At 37.0% G+C, this 18,253-nt stretch overlaps 3 protein-coding genes and 1 long non-coding RNA gene across 4 annotated transcripts; 3 read left to right on the forward strand and 1 right to left on the reverse strand.

The window, feature by feature from the left end:
- Positions 1-287: 287 nt before the first annotated feature.
- LOC135790842 (uncharacterized) lies at positions 288-943 on the reverse strand. The gene is made up of 2 exons (XR_010547865.1): positions 899-943; positions 288-796 (listed from the first exon to the last, which is right to left on the reverse strand). It is a non-coding gene; the product is annotated as an uncharacterized lncRNA (long non-coding RNA).
- Positions 944-2,629: 1,686 nt separating this feature from the next.
- Positions 2,630-3,533, forward strand: LOC135790810 (ATP-binding cassette sub-family A member 17-like). Its single transcript, XM_065301087.1, has 5 exons — positions 2,630-2,832; positions 2,882-3,097; positions 3,159-3,268; positions 3,327-3,466; positions 3,522-3,533. The coding sequence occupies exons 1-5, from the start codon at positions 2,630-2,632 to the stop codon at positions 3,531-3,533; spliced, it is 681 nt and encodes a 226-aa protein (XP_065157159.1).
- On the forward strand, positions 3,534-8,194 carry LOC135790811 (ATP-binding cassette sub-family A member 17-like). The gene is made up of 6 exons (XM_065301088.1): positions 3,534-4,196; positions 4,251-5,256; positions 5,313-5,913; positions 5,970-6,237; positions 6,289-6,396; positions 6,454-8,194. Exons 1-6 carry the CDS (start codon positions 3,578-3,580, stop codon positions 7,962-7,964), a joined length of 4,113 nt encoding a protein of 1,370 aa, XP_065157160.1. The 5' UTR covers positions 3,534-3,577; the 3' UTR covers positions 7,965-8,194.
- Positions 8,195-16,466: 8,272 nt separating this feature from the next.
- Positions 16,467-18,004, forward strand: LOC135790591 (retinal homeobox protein Rx-like). The gene is made up of 2 exons (XM_065300862.1): positions 16,467-17,030; positions 17,284-18,004. The coding sequence occupies exons 1-2, from the start codon at positions 16,754-16,756 to the stop codon at positions 17,919-17,921; spliced, it is 915 nt and encodes a 304-aa protein (XP_065156934.1). The 5' UTR covers positions 16,467-16,753; the 3' UTR covers positions 17,922-18,004.
- The last annotated feature ends 249 nt before the right edge of the window (positions 18,005-18,253 follow it).

Here is an 18,253-nt window from a genome sequence, read left to right on the forward strand (position 1 = left end):
AGCGAAATTCGAACTGAAACATCTCGAAAATCGTAAAAATAATGATCATTTAAACTTTACAGCCGGGCGACAATAAAAACACACAATCGTTTCGCAGACAGACGCCTAGGGATGGGGATTTGGGCAAAAACAATCGCTCATATCGTAAAGCTGAAGAATTTTACTGTTTGCAGCAGAAATAGAAAAAGATGCGAGAAAGTGTTGCTCCAGGGGACACAAAACAATACCAAAGGGGATCTTGAAGACTAAAGGCGAAAAAAATCATGGCTGTAATAAATAACTACCGATCAGTGTAAGTGAGGAGTATATTTATATATTTATAGCTTGTAGATGTTTGAGCGTCAGTGAAGTGGCACTTACTTTTATTGTCATCCGTCGCGACTAGACGTGATTCGGTCGAAATGTTCGGGTTTATTGAAATTTTACACTTTTCGCGCCGAATGATTGCTAACCAGCATTTTTTCTGACGTGGAATGTTAAATTATTCACCCAAATGTCTTCCAGTTACGGTTATTTAGCCCTCTCGTAAATTCCGGGCATTATGCAAATATTGGACACTTTTTCTTCACCTACTTAGTTGCAATTGCTCGACAGTCCAGCTTGTTAGCCAAAAGATTTACGCATTTGTGCCTAATCCCTTGTTCCTGTTGTTCCTCGTCTTGGTTTTTTCTTCATCTGTTGGGTATTGTGATGTAAAACCGGAGCAGTTTTGCGCAACTTCACCGGCATTTCGAAGGTTGCAAGAGGCGCTTTTGTAATTTTTCTCACACTTTTTCGGTGATAATACCGAAAATATCTGCTCTCGTTCTGGGCGAGAGGGTCGGTGTCGTGGAAAGGTAACAAAAAAAATGCAAACGGTAAGAAAAGGTGAAATAATAATGCGTACAAAAGTTGTTACCGTTGCCAGTCGCAGGCATTGTGTGACGCGTATCGATTGTGCGATATGTGTAACATCGGTGTATTGTATGCATTTGACGTTTTTGTGAAATGCGGAGCGCGACGGCCAAAAACCAAGCTGCAAGCACACACAAGGCGAGAGAAGGAAATACGTACGCGGTGCGGAACTGGATGTTGGAACCTGGAAGTCGTCTCCGGACGGGAAGGAGACAGTATTGTTAAGATTTAGTGTGACATACACTCGAATAAGCTTCCTTCATTGAAGCAAATATTCACTGAATAAAACTATGTATATATTTTTTGGTTTAAATATATTTTTTTTAACATGTTTTGCCCTGCGGGCATCATCTGAAACTGACTATTAAATAAATATAAACAAATATAAATATATTTTATAATATTTTTTATTTAATTTTTGTTAATTCATAGCCGATACAGTTGAAAACTTTTTATATTACAAATTGAAAATAATTCCGGAAATTCATTAAATTCGATTTGATTGACGTTTCGCGTGCATGGATGGATGCAATATCTTTTCTGTCGATGTGCACGCTTTCTTAACAATCAATGCAATCATGTTTTTGCTCTAAATCTGTCTCCGTCTGCTCGACTAAGCGCATTTTTCACCTTTGTGCTCGCCTTTTCATCAGCCGGATAGTTTCCTACTCGAATTATTTGTTTACTTCTTCATTGGACTCACCAAAATATTGGGTGCACTCGAATTCAATTCTACAGAGTGTTTTTAAAAACATTTTCTTTTACAAAGTTTACCAGTTAATAGATATTTCTAGTAAAATTTGTTATATACTCTCTGAGTAGTTATGAGATTTGTCGTTCGGTTGCGCCGACCTGGCAATTTTCTTCGGCTTTCAACACAAAAACCACATCGGTGCTTTGTCCAACCGCCTGGCGCGCGCAAAATTTAAAAGTCTTGCCTGCACGAATCAATATTCCACCCGAAATAAACGCACCTGGAAGTCGAAGACTTCGTGTTTCGCGTTGTTCCTCATTCATTCATTCATCGAGGGCATACAGCATCCCGACGCGGATATTAAAACTTGGGCACATGCTCAACGCCACGTATTATTACGCAACGACACATGCGAACCACGAAGAATACCTCCGACCCGAAACGATTCAATGCACTGCGCTTAAACCCTGGGTGTCATAATAATATAATGCTTATTTTCGTCGTCTTTTCATTTTTTCGTCTGTTGGCCAATAACTGACTGTTGGCATTGCAAGCATCTGTGTGGAAGACATTTAGCACGCTTCCAGCGTCAAATCTTCGCCGAAACAGAATAATCTTTGAGATTTAAGAGATTGGACTGGAAAGAATGCGGCCGGTGTTAGTATTTTCTTTGTCTTTTTAGGAATTTTGCTTCAAGACAAGCCAAGCAAGTCTGAAAGAAGCAGACGCCGGTAAAATATGCGTGGAACTTGATTCAGACGCCGCATTTAAGAAGGGCTTACAAATCGTAACACGTAACAACAACAGAAGCCCCAGAAACCCGGAAGCACTTAAGGAATTTCTTATATCCTGCGAGTGTACTTACGAAATTGTGTGTCAGGTTCTAAACACAGGTCCTCAAGTGAAATACTCTGTCATTACCGGAATAAACGGTGCATAAAATTATAGATTATTAGAGAGCCCTGATTCAAGCCTGGAAAACAAAATGGATAACTGTCATAATATAACTGTCAATGTGAGATTTTAACAAATACAACTATTATGTCTAACCGCGAGAAATTTGGTATTTTATTGTGGAAGAACTGGCGTCTGAAGATCCATCGTCCGGTCCGAACGATGTGCGAAATTCTGCTTCCGGTGCTAGCAGTATTCTTACTGGTCATTGCTCGACAATTCCTTCCGAGTAAAACCGTGTTCTCTGTGGCATATAATGAATTTCAGCCAGATCTTGAACTTATTTCAACGTAACTACTTACAAAATGTTAAATTCATAATCTTTAGATGAACTTTCAGTTACCATATTGCCTATGCTCCGGAAACGTCACCTATTGTTAAGGAAATCATGGAATCTGTTAAAAATAAGTTAAACACACACATCCAGGGTTATCACAGTGAAGAAGAGACTATAACGATGTTACAACTTGCCAATAACCCACATGTGGCCGTAATTTTTCCAGAATCGTACAAAAACATGACGAAACTTCCGAAAAAAGTTCAATTTACTCTAAGGTTCAAGTCTTAACATAATTATCAATACATTAAATATTGCTTATTTTTGATTTTTTACTAGATTCGCTGCAAGTGCGACTCCTATAACTTCATGGAAGACTGATCGTTTGTATCCGGTTATTTGGAAATTCTGTCCTCGGGATAGAGAAATAGAAACAACTCCTATGCCTGGTATACAAAAAGTTATTATTTTCTAGAAATTAATACAAAAGAATTCTTCTGTTTTTAGGTTATGATCAAAGTGGTTTCCTTGCTTTGCAAAACGCCATCTCTGAAGAAATAATTGAAATACACAGCAACGCAAAACTTGTCCCACAAATTTACCTTCGAAGATTTCCATATCCAGATTACCGAAGCGACATTTTACTCGTATTTTTGGACAAACTGATAGCCGTATGCATTATTTTGGGCTTTAGCCTGCCAGTCCTGTGGTTAATCAGAGATATTGCAATTGAAAAAGAAATTGGCCTCAGAGAACGAATGAAACTGTTGGGAGCCACCACAATTATTCAATGGACTGCCTGGTTTAGCATGTCTTTCATCTGCGTATCAATCACAGTGTTTCTCATTGATATGGTTTTGAAAATCAGTTTTTGGTATAAAGGTGAAAGCGTCGCATTGCTGCATCACACTGACGCATTGATGATTCTCTTTTTATTACATCTATACGGAGTGGCATTGGTAACATTCTGTCTAGCAATGGGTGTGCTTTTTAAGCGAGCCAATTCGGCAGCCATTTATGGATGCTGTATATTTGTGCTCATGTATTTGCCTTTGGTGTTGATTTTCTTCAACTCAGGCGTACCTTTTTATTGTTTTGTGATTTTATGTTTGTTCTTCAATACTGCCATGGGATTAGCATTTTATATAATCGTCCATTATGAAATGTCCGGCGAAGGAGCTAATCTTTATAATATGTTTCACACTGTAACTCCGGACCATGGTATTACTCTGTGTGTGGTAATGCTAATGTTGATTGTGGATTCTATTATGCATTTCTGTATTGCCCTGTATGTGGATGAAGTATTTCCGGGACATTATGGAAACCCCAAAAAATGGCATTATATTTTTGATTGTTTTAAGAAGAAAAAACATAAAGGTGTGTTTTTATTTATAAAACCGTGATTTTAGAACAATTTAACCAGTTTAGTAGAAGTTTTTTTAGAATATTCTGACGACGTAGCTTCACCATCGTCGGAATACTTTGAAGCTACTCTGGTAACTTTACCAGTTGGCGTGGAGACCAGAAGGCTTTCAAAATCATATCCCACTCAGCCGGACGCCGTGAACAACCTGAATATGAAACTTTACAGTAACGAAATCACAGTTTTATTGGGTCATGATGGTTCCGGGAAAAGTACCATTATGTTAATGCTAAGTGGAATCCTACAACCAACTTGGGGTTCAATAACATATAATGAATTACAACAAGATCCAAATTTAAAAGACTTCCAACAAATGATTGGCTTTTGCCCACAGCAAAATATCCTCTTCGATCATTTAACTGTTGATGATCACATTTACCTCTTCACAAGACTAAAAGGTGTTGAGTTTCCAATGGAAAATCAGGAGGTGGATTATTACACGAAATTAATGAAAATGGAACATTTGAGAAATACAAGAACAAAACGAATATCCGACGGAATGAAACGCAGGCTTTCGGTGGCGATTGCATTTTGTGGCTTCTCTAAAGTGGTTCTTCTTGATGAACCCACAGCTAAAACAGATCCTGCAACGAGGCGAGCTATTTGGGATGTGATTATCTCTCAAAAAGAAGAGAGAACTATTCTCTCAACTACTCGGTTTGCTGAGGAGGCGGAAATTTTAGGTGATCGCATCGCCATAATCAATAAGGGTCAACTGCAGTGCAATGGTTCCGCAAATTATTGGGAAACGAAATTTGTGAATAAATATCATCTAAGCATTATGAAAACATTTGAGTGTAATATGGATAATATTAACAGCATATTAACTGAAAATTTATCACAAGATTCAGTTAGTATAGTATCAGACACAACCGAAGAAGTAATTTTTGCAATTGCAAAAAGTGATTGTCATCTATTCCCTGGATTATTTGCAATTTTTGAGAGTGACATGGAAACGCTTGGTATTAAAAGTTTTGCAGTTCATTTCACAACAATCGAAGAAATATTACTCAAGTAAAAAGTAATTTATAATAATTAATATGTTTGGTCATTTTTCTATTTCATTTTAGACTTGGCACTATTCCAACAACCTCATCAACAAATATTGTGTCGATTGATCATCACAAGAAAGCATCCGGTCTAAAATTATCCTGTAACAGATTATTCGCTTTGGTTTTGAAGCGTGTTTATTACTTTCGACACAATCGAAGTCATTTTCTAATGATGTTTCTTCTGCCAGTTATTTTTTTCCTGATTGCTTATGCTTTAACACCTGTTAGAAGCCATGACAACTTCATGCCACCAAAATCCATAACAATGGAAGATTACACGCAAGTGGAAGTGTTAATGCAGGACCTTGCAAATGATTCGGTGTATAAGAAATATGCGCAGCGTTTTTTCGGAGATAAGTCGATTGTGTCGAGGAGTGTTGACGATTTGCTCCTGGAATTATTACAGATGATCAAACCAGCTAGACGCGAAGCGCTGCTGTCTTATATTTTGGCTTTGGAGTTATTTGAAGAAACAATTATTGTGTGGTTTAATGCTGAACCTTATCACACACCGCCTTTGGCGTTAAATGTTGCATACAACACAATTTTGAAAAGATTGGATCCTGAATTTGAAATAATAGTGATTAATCATCCGTTGCCCACTGGAGTTTTATCACAGGTAATTTATATAAGTTTGTATTTTGATTAAAATTTGATTTGATTATTATTTTGTAGTTGGATTCACCTTTGAGTAATGGATCGTTAATTGCGTACGTTGTGGTGATTGGTCTTTGTTTATTCGGTGCTGTGAATGCAAAGTTTTACGCTGATGAACGCAAGTCTAAAGTGAGGCACTTGCAGATCGTATCCGGTGTTGGAGGCTGCAAATTTTGGTGGATGGCTTTGATAATCGACTGTTGTTTGTATAGTTTCCTAGTTGGTTTACTGGTGGGAATACTGTTACTCTTGCAGTTTTTAACTTTCGCTGCGTTTGACGATATAGGTAAAATTTCGTAAATTATTTTAGTCAAAAATTATGTTTTATTTATTTTAGTTGTATTTGTGATAGTGTTGATGTACTTTGGTGGCTTCATGCTGCCTGCAATTTATTTATTTACAAGCTGGTGTAGTGCAAAAGTCACTTTAGCCATTATATCCATAGGTAATAAAATTATACTTAATTTTAAATTTATAAATTTAACTAAAAATTACTTTCCAGGAGTGGTGTTTCATATAGCTTTAAATTTCGTTATGAATTCCATATCGGAATCAATTATTACTTGGATTGATAAAGTTTTAAGTTATACTGGAAGTTACGCAGCGGTCGCTGGTCTAATAAAACTCTATGCAGAATCAGCGCGTGTTAAACAATGCAAAGAAATCCTAGATTTATGCCTAAAAACTCTCCCAGTATCCGAGGATGAATGTTGGATTGTGATCGTTCGGTTGGAAGAACGTTGCAAAGAACAAGAAAAACAATTATTCGGTTGGGGCCAATTTGAAATCACAAGATACCTATTTGGTTCTTTACTCATTGGTGGTATTTTATTCCTGATATTATTGCTATATCAATCACATGGGTCTGAAATAGCGTATTGCTGTAACTCAAATTGTTGCCCTAAATTTAACAAACTGCCAATGCATACGTCAAGATCAAACTCGTTCAAAATGATGAAAGTTCCAGATAATGACGTTTTACTCGAAACTGATTATGTGAAAAAATTGACCAAAGCAGAAAGACGGCAAAAAAGTTTGATACTAAGGAATGTGATGCATAATTACTGCAGTAGTATAGCAATTAAAGGAATTAACGTCGCTATCAAACCGTTTGAATCTTTTGTATTCATTGGAGCAAATGGTTCTGGGAAAAGCAGTCTTTGTGGAATGATCACTGGAGACCTGCTTATATCATCCGGAGATATTTTTATTAATGGATTAAGCATTAAAAAAAATCAAAATGCAATTAGTAAATACATTGGATATTGTCCATATTCTCACGCGTTGTTCAACACATTTACCGTTCGTGAAACTTTATACTTTTTCGGATTGTTAAAAGGATACAACTGGAATGAGAGATATTCATTCGCAAACACATTCGCTTCCGAGTTCGAAATAACATCAGAACTGGACGTGATGATCAATCAATTAAGTGTGACCAATAAAAGAAAATTAAATATAGCTTTAGCAATAATGGGAGATCCACACATACTGTGTCTGGATGAGCCTACAATCGGTATGGATCCAACATCAAAACAATATATATGGGAAATAATAAAACGATTCCACAAACGCGGAAAATGTATAATACTCGCAACGCACAATATGGAAGAATGCAAAGCGTTAGCCACTCGTATTGCAGTCGTCTTTGAAGGACAACTCAGTTGTATAGGTACAATACAACATCTTCGAAATAAATTCTCAACAGGGATTATTTTATCTATTCGTCTGCCTATGCCTGCCAACGCTAAAATGGGCACGAAAAAGACAGAAGAAGTGCATACTAATGTAACGCAGCGTTTTCCTAATGCAGTGCTACGTGAACGTCACATGCAATTTTTAAAGTACGAAGTAGTCTACGATGAAGCCTTGAGTTGGTCGCAGGTGTTCGCGAACATGTTGTATATTGATAGCAGCGTATCCGTGCTGGACTTTTCTATCGCGCAGATGAGCTTCGAGAAAGTTTACATGCGCATCGCACGAGAAGAAGACGCGAAACAAAGCACGGAATAATTTCATTGCCGGTTTGTGGTTGTCGGGTTGAAATGGGACCTTGACTCGGCACGCGAGTGAGACTTAGATATATTGCGCTGTAGAGTACAACAACATTGAATATTGTTATATGTGCGTGCGGGTGTTAAACCGCAGAGGGTGAGGCACGAGGAGGATAATAATGTATCATCTGTAGTGTACGGTGCAATATGCTTCAATTGCACGCACCAGCTCATTTCTAGCTAATTAGACATTGATAGACAATAATTAGTATACAGAGTGTTTGGAAAACTCATTTTAATGGTAATTAAATTATAATTTTAATTTAAATGTATATCAATTTGTGAAAATAAAAATATTATACTATAATTAATATCTACCATGTGTGAAAACATTGTTTTTTGGACAGATGACGCGGAAAACATTATATTCCGTACAGCTGGCGCTGAAATCAATGTTTTCCACATTTCTATTGTAAAAATAGTGGCATAACCTCAAAATTTTCTTTATTCATGTTTTATGTCTCGTTTGTAATTTAATTTATTGTTTCCACTCTTGGTATGTAATGTACAACGTATTAAATATTTGTACGTTAGTATATTACTCACAATGTAAATAAATGACTAGTTAATTTGAATTTACAATTTGGGGAACTCAGGTCTCACCCCGTCGACAATTCTATTGATTATCGGGTATAACACAATTTTGATAATAATACACTGGGCTGCAACCCCGTTGAAATCGAACCATATGGGAATTTTATCCGCGCTCAGCCTACTTTCAATTAATTTACCCTATTTTACGCGACCCTCGCATTTCTTTTTTTGTTGACATAGAATATATAGATGTTTCAATATACCCAAACTTGAAAATTCCAATAATGACGACGTTAACGATATTTTTCCGTGGATGAAACCGCAAAACGTGCGACCCAATTTAAAAATTTCACCCCAACTACCCTCAAAAGTTAAAATTTTCATAGATACATACATTTAAAATACATTTAAAATATTTCAATATGCAATTAAGTTGTTTGGAATATTCTAATGTTGTATAACTTGTTGACGTCGTGGTCTGCGCGTCTTGAGGGTGTAGCCGTGTCGGGTGATCGATGAGTACGTCGACGGGAATGTGGGCGTCTTGCATTTTATCACCCAATTAACGCACGTGTGCGCATCTTTAGTCCTTGCTCTCTTCCTGTTTACTCGGTACGCTTGAAAGATAAGTTATTGCCTTAGCCCTGGACGCGGCTATCCCTGCGGGCGAAAGTTTCGCCTCGTCGAGAAAGTTACACGTAATTTGAATAAGTACCGTGTACTCAAATTGGTGTCTACAATTTTGGGGTTGTATCCTTACAAATACTTTTAAAATATCAACTTTCCACGTGTTTTTGGCTTCTGCGGAATGAAGGTAATTTAATTTATTAAAGTGCTGATCATGAAAAATGTAGCAGACCTAAAATTTTTATCTGTGTTTATGTTTATGGATCCGTAAGTGTTATTTCTTATTTCCGGCTTTTTCTTGGTGGACACTGGTGCCATTCGGGGTTGTACCTGGCTTTTGTCACATTTCCGACACTTCTAGTGTTATGATAATGATGTTTTCTATTATGACACCTTGTAATGATGAAAGCCATCGTATAATCCACAAAAGAAAATATTCCTGATAAAATCTCCATTAAAATAGATGATAATCAATATCATTTCCGACCTAGACCCATTTTTCCTGTGTGAAAGTGTTTCGCACAAGTGCAAGCGTTGCAGATTGTGTTTTCTGAGCTTGTAAGCGATGTCTTACACGCTTGCGTCAATAAATTACTATCATTCGATACTTTTCATGGTCCGCATCATTTGGAGGTTCATCCCTTTAATTTGAAGTCGTTACCACGGATCGACCTATAGGACTGTAATTTATGTGGCGAACGAACGCCGAATTAATAACCGTTACCCAATAAAAAGCGCCCGGCACCGTTAGACGCTCGCACGTACTCACTGCTCGGCAATAAAATGTTTTAATGGATTCACCCTCTCACAGGTTCACGACGGTCGTCTTCGTATGTTGTCTTCGTGTGTTGAAATAGTTTCCCTTGAGGTAACATATTTCTACCTTTGGAGGTAAAGGTTTTTGCCTGTTGCTCAGCATGTGTGGAAAATAAAGGTGAAGGGTTGATCTTGTGCCGTTTCTAAGAAATTTACAGATTCAGCTAGTTTATGAACAAGTTGCGATTGGGAAACGATTTAAAAAGGGTTCGACTCTGATTTTTAGCATCTTTCACCCATTAAAAAAATAAAACAGTTATACCTGAGATTTAAAACTTTAACATTTAAAAAACCCTTTAAAACCTTTAAAATTCCAGGTATAATTTAAAATGATGCGTTGGCGGACGAAAATTCAGTTAAACCGGATTCGTATCAATTTATTTCGGTAACGCGTAAATAAATTATTATCGTGTGTACGCAATATCAACAAATTTGTGTCGCCACACTCAACGCTCACAAGTCCCATGCGCACGCCACATGCGATTGTCATTAATAAATATGTATTAAAAATGCAACCCTTTCGGGCAGCGATGCAGAACCGCATTACAGTATTGTGTGCGCTGAAGTGAAGTGGAAACCGATATATATATATATATATATATATATATATATATATATATATATATATATGCGCTGGGTATTATTGCGCGTTGCGTGATCGTTCGATTAGAAGAATAAATTTACCCCATGCATTAAGTATCATATTGCACACAATATGTAAAATAGTATCGCTAATATTCTAATTGAAAACATATTGAATGCAATCGAGCAGAAAATATGAAACATGTTATTATTGATTTGTTCAAGTGTATTCAATATGCGATATAATCTAATTTATTGCAATCAGTGTGTTGTTCGTATTCATATTTGCATCCGGCGATGAATTAAAATGCTAATTTGTGTTTATGAACGCAATGTGGCTGGAATAAATCATCTGTGGCTTTATGATGTCATTTAGATTCTCGACCCAAATGGGGATCAATAAATTATTGGAAATTTACACATGTTTAATTCGGTGATAAAAAAATTTAACGAGCATTTACCTAAATCATTGATCATAAATTAACACCTGAAATAAATTTTTAATGTTTTTCAATGAAAAAGTGTAAAATCAGTTGTTTATAGATGATTTGTAGGAAATCGATATCACAACGCGAAGATTAATGACACAGCATGCGATTTTGCAGTTTAATCAATTCAATTAGTGTTTGGTGAAGCTGTAGTTGCATGTGGGTTTTGAAAATTGAGTCTCGAACAATGCCATTAGGGAGGAGTGTCGAATGTAGCAACAGCTGAGTCTAGAATGGCTAGATTTACGAATAACATAATCATTTTGCATGTTGTGTTGATCCAGACGGGTAGGAGACGTGCGTTTAACGAAGCTGCGACCCTTGTGGATGGCGCAGATTATTTGCAAACGTCATCGGTGGTGTGCGAGAGTGCGGAATGTTATGAAGTGGTGCTTATTACATGTCGCCTTCGATACGCTCAAGCATTTCGCTTCATTTCGATTGATTGTCGAGATATGCTGGGCCCACATTGTGGGCACGTGGGGGCACGTGCTTTTGTCAACTTTCTACTGGCAGTTGTCCGATTTTTCCACTCGCAAAATAAGCAAATAAGTGTACATATTTATTGTATGTATTTATATATCACTAGAGGATTAAATTTAGGTACTCGTAACACTCATTATTTTACAATTCACATTCGGCAAATGGTTAATACGAGTACGAATTGTGCTGAGTATGAATAGTCAATTGAAGCCATCGAGAATAATGGTGTGTACTTATGTGCTAGTGGTGTTTACAGCTAAGGGCACTTCATTAGTTACGACTTCGTATAAGTGCACCTATTGCTCAGATGTTTTTGAGAGGCAGCGCTTTGATCACACGACGGAAAATATTTTGTATTACTGTACGAGTATGAAACAATGCTGTGCACGTGCGGAATGCGAAATTTTATTTTATAAACGACGTTAAAACATTTGTCAAGATCAAAAGAACGCAGGTATTTATATTTTTTAATTTCTTTTATATTATAAAGCTAGAGGAGAAAATATTGTATTATGTAAACAAGCAAATTATTAGTATCTAAGATATAAAAACACGTTTAACACAAAAAAATAAAAATTTTGAATAATTTTTGATAAAAATTAAATTTTAGTTTTATGTTGTTATATTTTATAAATACGGTTAGTCCGAATAATATTTTTGACACCTGTCTCTCCGCATACCTTTTCATTTGTGCGGGTAGTCGTGACAGGGCGGCTGCTAAATGTTTTCATACTCGTATTGCAAAAACAAAATTGGCAGCTTGATACCAGCATTACTCCACTTGAATTGGCAAAATTAAACCGTACATATTCACAAATTATTTTATTTCTTTTCGATTTGTGTATTTTCTAAACCATTTGTTTTTTATGAATGCGTTTTACGTGTTTGTGATTGTCAATTGTCAATTCAAACGTTTTCTAACAAAACGTGCTCGATGTAAATATGCTGGCTACTAAATATCCATAAATGTTGCTTTTGGAACGTGGAATACATTAGCGTCTATACATTGCGCTATAAACGTTGTCACAAAACCCGAAGCAGAATTTAAAAGCAAATTGATGTTTATTTCTGGCATTTTAACACAATTATTGCCGATTTTCATCAATGATATACGATTGAGTTAGGGCTGGAAAAAGTTTCGAAGCTTAACCAACTTTTTACCGTTCAGAGGATAAAAAAGAGTTTTAATTGACTTTGGAATTTAGTCAAAAGTGAAAAACGGGCTTTAAACTTTGCAAATTGGCTACAAAACAAAACAAACTGAATGAAAAAAAAAAACAAAAAAAACTTTACTCTAGATCTTTATTTAATTTAATTTCCGTACTACAATTAATTTGCGCCCAGCACATCCACAAATTCATCAGTTTTAAATTAAAATCTTGCATGCGTAATTAAAAACCTCGATTTGCACCCTTTCACTAAACTTTTAATTAATTATTCTTGTGTTGTAATTTTCTTTCGGGAGGTTTTTAATTTCGTGCCCCAAAATAAAACGCGTTTGTTAATTTCGCCTTGTTGTGTGGTTAATTGTGACACCGAAAATTGCTGCGTATTGCAACGCAGCCATGCTGTTCCGGTTGTTCATGCTCGCTTTAGCATGGTATGCGCCGGAATGCAACTGGGAAGAGAGAAGACAAATATACGGCCGCACGCGGTCCGAACTACTTAAACGCCACATCTGTAACTGTCAGCGATCGGTGTTTCTCTCCCTGTCATCCTGTCTTCGCTCGTGCACGTCAGACGCGCAGAAACCCAACCCGAGGCACTTTCTTCAGAAAGGATTTTTTATTCGTTCATTATGAGCCTTATTACTATATACACGTACAAACAAACGAACGAAAACGCTGTGACATTGTGACGTTTACAGTTGGCGCAAAACTTCAGTAGCCATCTGAGCATCACTGACGTTCTTCAGAAGTACTACGATTATTTACTACACTATGCGGGGAATCAATGCAAACACAAGCTTTGGTGCTTTTACCAAACCGAAAAGCTCGCTGTGAGACAGCGTGACATGTCAAGCGTCAAGCTACTAGTCTCTGACATTCAACGTCCGCAATTTTTTAACTCTCTTTACAGTTTTCAAACCGATAGTGCGGGCGGAGTGAGCTTTGAGCACGTCAAGCTCTCGTCTCGAGTGCATACCATGAATGAGATCAAAAGTACTCCGCTCTACACTCTCTGAAAAATGTCTATGAAGCAAAATTTACATAAAAATTATTTTTTAATAGAAATCGTTAAATTTTTAGTTTTCATCGTTTCGAAGAGCGTTGTTTCGTTGTAACTTTTATCTGGAGCTCATTTAATTTGAATACATGTCGCACGTAAAACGGTGATTTACGAGTGTGGCGCACGCACGATTTACGTTCGCTTTTCATCCGTTTCCTCTGCCATTCCACTTTGGCGTTCAGCTTTTTTCCGCAGCGCAAACGTCGGTTTTAAGCACGACTAAATTTGATAAATACCTTTCGCTCCTCGAAGAGCCTAGCGTGGTAAAAAGTAAATTAAAAGTTACCACTGCTAGGCGCCACACTTATTTATGTTTCGTGTTGTAGAAACACTAAAAACACAAAATTCAACCAAACACAGCAAACACAGTAAAAATAAAATTTAGTTGAATGAGTCAATTGAATAATGTGCGACTGATGGAGTTGATCACAAGTGATTAATTAAAAGTGTGAAATCAAAGAAGCGTGTCGCCTCTATTTCGGTGCATTCATGAGTGACGATTTGTTCCAGCCCGTTCGGTGACCACAACACGCTTAATCATAATTAAATTTACTTCTTTTCTTTTTGATCGTATACGCAAGTTAAGTTTACAAACACAGAAAGTCTGCAAACAAACTCATTCCACCAGAAGTAACATTAAAGGCGTGTTTTCGCCAAGTGAAATCAACGAACTGTTTGCAAATATTCATTTAAGACCGTAAGTAAACCTCTAACGGAAAACACATGTTTTCATTACATGTTTTTCAGCTGATGTGAATATTTTATTAAAATTCACAATTTTACTGAATGCTGTTTCTTGTCAAAAGATTAAATTCGTTAAACACTTTATTTATTACCTGCGACTGCAAGCTGCAACCAGGAAGACGCCAAATTTCCAAACATGATCCAGAGATCTACAAAGCGGCCGAAACAAAAGAATAGATCAAGTCTGTGCTCTTCAGGAAGACAGTTCCCATCCCTCATTGCATTGTGTTTCCGACATTTAGGGTACGTACCTTTACGCACCTCCGTGCACCTCTATTATCATCATTCACTTTTGGGCCTAACTTACATAACTTATCTCATGGGACGGTAAGTTATCTCTTTGAGCGCTTACTGGAGAAGCATCTTCCCCTTTTCATTCACATTCATATATTCGGCAGAATGCAGTTTTTGCAAAGGTACAACACCCAAGGATATCTTGATTTATTCTGTTTGTCTATAGGAGTTTGAACTTAAAAAAAAAATGGAATAAAAATGTTCTTACGTGCGAAGAGAGAACTAGAGATTTTTTTCGGTGCTATTAATGTTTGGTAAGGAGGCGAAAAGAAAATTTAAGTTTAGGATGCATAAAAAGCAATGTACAATAGGAAAAATGATTTGCTTGAGGGTTAGAGGTATGCAAATGTGGGTTTAGAGCTATTCTCTGAGGGCACGCAGCGTTTAATATTTGGTTTTGCGATGAATAATGAGAAATTCAATAAAAAATCTCAATGACAAATCATCTCATGTCTATTCGTACTTTATCCGAGAAAAAAATAAAATAAATAACAAAAAAATATTCGAAAGAATAAAATTATATAGATAGGCTAATAACTAAAATAAAAATAAATTGATAAATTTATTGAATAGGTACAACAAAAAATTTGTACTTTGAATAAAACTGTTGAAATTCTCTAAAAATTCCGATAATAGTTATCATGATATTACCAGGCACGTGCTGCATGTCTATTTCATTCCTTTCTTCTTTGAGTTTACAAAGAAGCAGGTGTGTGGCGAGGGGCTCCGGACACTTGAGAATATTCCGCCCTCATGACACTAGCGCACACGCGTAAAAAATACCTGCGTATCGTTTTAATTGATGTATGCATTGCTGACCGTATAATTTCCGTAGCCGGGCGGCGGGCAAGGTTCTCCAGCAATTTAGATTTTTATTGTGTTCTTTTTATTACTCGAGATTCTCTCACCTGCTCCCGCATAACGCGTGCACGTCACCTTAGTGATGAGAGTTTTAACGACTTGAACGTTAAAATGAAATTATTAAAATAATTTGCAACTTTTTAGACAAAAGAATAATAGTTTCCGTCTTTGTGGAGGTTTTAAAGTTTATTAGGGCCAATTAGTAGAGTAATAACTCACCATATTATAACTCATACATCTCTTGGGTTGTCTTCAGCGCCAGTGCGTCTCCACACACGACACATGATTTGTCTGCATCTCAAAGTGCGCTTCCACTGCGTCGCGCCGCCACATCTAAAGACATCAGACGTCGTCTGTCGTCATCGTTGTCTCTGCAACCCGCGTACCGCCTCCGAAAACGCCCCCTTTTCCGTATTTCCTCTCTGCGCGCACAACGCTCGTCTAAATTTATGAGCCAAGTATTTACGAATATTTTGGCATCAAAGGCCTCGGGCCCAGTTTGAAACATTGCCGCAAAGGAATTGAGTCGTTTTGGCGCGGACAGCATCCTGTGCACAAGTTTGTCTCAGTCACATGCACTCAACGCGCTTAAATTATCCCAGAGTAGAGTAGGGATAATTTAACTCGCATCCCGACCAATGAATTTTCCTCATCTGAAAATTAAATCACTAACGTTACACCTCCTTTGTGAGATGTGTAAAATTTTCGTTTGGTAATAAAAATAAACTTAAGTCAATGAGAAGCAAGCCACTTAGCGGTTTTGTGAGGCTCAGTAAAGCTCGAAAGTGCCAAAAGTTGCGGGGGTATCTTTCGACGTGCGAGATTATTAGATTAAGCCCGATTAGTTGAAGAGTGCTTGTGGTGTAAACATCGCATTAATATTCATTTACGGCGCGCACGGTACCAAAATAAAAACATCTAATAAGCTAATTGGTAGTTAATCGAGTTTCTAATCGCATCTGACTTGCGCATACTGGACTCTAATTCACATCAACGAAATTGAATTATTTTTTACGTGCGCCATTCACGAGTAGTAAAATTTAATTTCAATTTGGTGACACCAACAAAGTTAGCAACAAGTGCATTAATTATGCTCGGATTTAACAGCGGCGCGCTGCAATTGACGGGATTTGATGAAAGTCTTGCGCTGACGGGAAACTTGGAAAGTCTTAATAACCCTTCGACGACGAACCTGAACGCGTTGCATAACGTTGTTAACTTAACAAGCAATAATCGAGACTTTACAGTGTGCAGCTTATTGAAAGCGGATAGTAATTCAACGGAAGATGTTACGCTTGGAAAACATAATAATAAATATCTGCAAGAGGATGAAATTACTGAGTGTGTCAAAGATTATGATCAACAAGGTGAGTGGATATATTTGTTTTGACGTCGCGTTGACAAAATCAAGCAACTGCAGTTTTCTTTGTCGCCTTCACTTTACTTTAACGTTCAATTAGTTTTATGAGCAAATTTCGTCGCTGGGCGCCGAAATTCGAGGAAAAGCAATTTGTACGTTTACGATTTAAGTTGTGTTGAAATAGATTTCAGTGTATTTTTACTTTTATTGTCTTCTACACTAAAATAAAATTTACAAGAAAAAAAACTTGAAATTTTCAGATTATAAAAAAACATTTCACGATCACAAGAAACCCCGACGCAATCGAACAACGTTTACGACCGCACAACTAAACGCATTGGAAAAAATCTTCGAAAAAACTCATTATCCCGATGCGTTTGTGCGCGAAGACCTCGCGACGAAAGTAAACCTCTCCGAAGCGCGTGTCCAAGTCTGGTTTCAGAACCGACGAGCGAAATTCCGCCGGAATGAACGCTCGTCCTCCACATCAGCTTCAACATCATCCTCGGTTATAACGACGATAAGCAATATTCCGACAAAGGGAAAAGATTACCAGTTATCAGTAGGAACGCCTGTTGCTCCCGTTCTGCCTGTCAACCCGAATGTGAATGCGGAACTGCAGCATTACATGATGACACCGTGGAAGTTTGCGTATCAACATCGTGCTGCACCGGACGACGCGACACAGTTGTATAACGGTGGGTTGCAGGGACATTTCCTCAACTGTTGCAATATGCCAAACATGAATCTAGCAGGAAATGCGGGTGGTGCCACAACAAGTGGTTTTGCGTACATGAACATGAATGTGAATCCTCGCTATCGATCCGAGTTTCATCATCATGCACATGGGCACCATTCTCATTCACATGGACAATTTAATCAACAGTTGAATTTATAGATTATGTATATTATTAGTCAATTTAGCATGTGCAACATGTGTTTTAAATGTTTAGAAATAAAAATAAAAAGATTTTTAAAGTTTTTTTTATTTTTTCTATGTTGCAATGCAAAAAACACAACTAAATCAAGAAATACGACTATTTTTATTTAAATAATAATAAAAAATATAAATTTGCGTTTTTCGTTGAATATTAAATTAAAAATGAATTTCAGAGGTCAAATTTAATGTCTTTGTAAATATTTGCGTAATAACTATCTTCTAATATTGCATGAAATACAATACCTACGAAAATATCTCCTAGTTTATGAAAATACTCCTGTAATTCTCCT

Source organism: Atheta coriaria, unplaced genomic scaffold (genome assembly GCF_025399875.1).
Source record: "Atheta coriaria isolate IRGN ID8LTWV9N9 unplaced genomic scaffold, Caltech_Dcor_3.1 hic_scaffold_4_pilon, whole genome shotgun sequence".
NCBI classification, from domain to species: Eukaryota; Metazoa; Arthropoda; class Insecta; order Coleoptera; family Staphylinidae; genus Dalotia; species Dalotia coriaria.

What these genes read in the sequence shown, in the direction of transcription:
- LOC135790591 (XM_065300862.1), top strand. Translation starts at nt 16,754, where the DNA reads ATGCTCGGATTTAACAGCGGCGCGCTGCAATTGACGGGATTTGATGAA. An exon ending in CAAAGATTATGATCAACAAG is followed by an intron (nt 17,031 to 17,283) that starts GTGAGTGGATAT and finishes TGAAATTTTCAG; the next exon opens with ATTATAAAAAAACATTTCAC.
- LOC135790810 (XM_065301087.1), top strand. Translation starts at nt 2,630, where the DNA reads ATGTCTAACCGCGAGAAATTTGGTATTTTATTGTGGAAGAACTGGCGT. An exon ending in GATCTTGAACTTATTTCAAC is followed by an intron (nt 2,833 to 2,881) that starts GTAACTACTTAC and finishes ATGAACTTTCAG; the next exon opens with TTACCATATTGCCTATGCTC. An exon ending in AGAAACAACTCCTATGCCTG is followed by an intron (nt 3,269 to 3,326) that starts GTATACAAAAAG and finishes TTCTGTTTTTAG; the next exon opens with GTTATGATCAAAGTGGTTTC.
- LOC135790811 (XM_065301088.1), top strand. Translation starts at nt 3,578, where the DNA reads ATGAAACTGTTGGGAGCCACCACAATTATTCAATGGACTGCCTGGTTT. An exon ending in TAAGAAGAAAAAACATAAAG is followed by an intron (nt 4,197 to 4,250) that starts GTGTGTTTTTAT and finishes CCAGTTTAGTAG; the next exon opens with AAGTTTTTTTAGAATATTCT. An exon ending in TTTAGCCATTATATCCATAG is followed by an intron (nt 6,397 to 6,453) that starts GTAATAAAATTA and finishes ATTACTTTCCAG; the next exon opens with GAGTGGTGTTTCATATAGCT.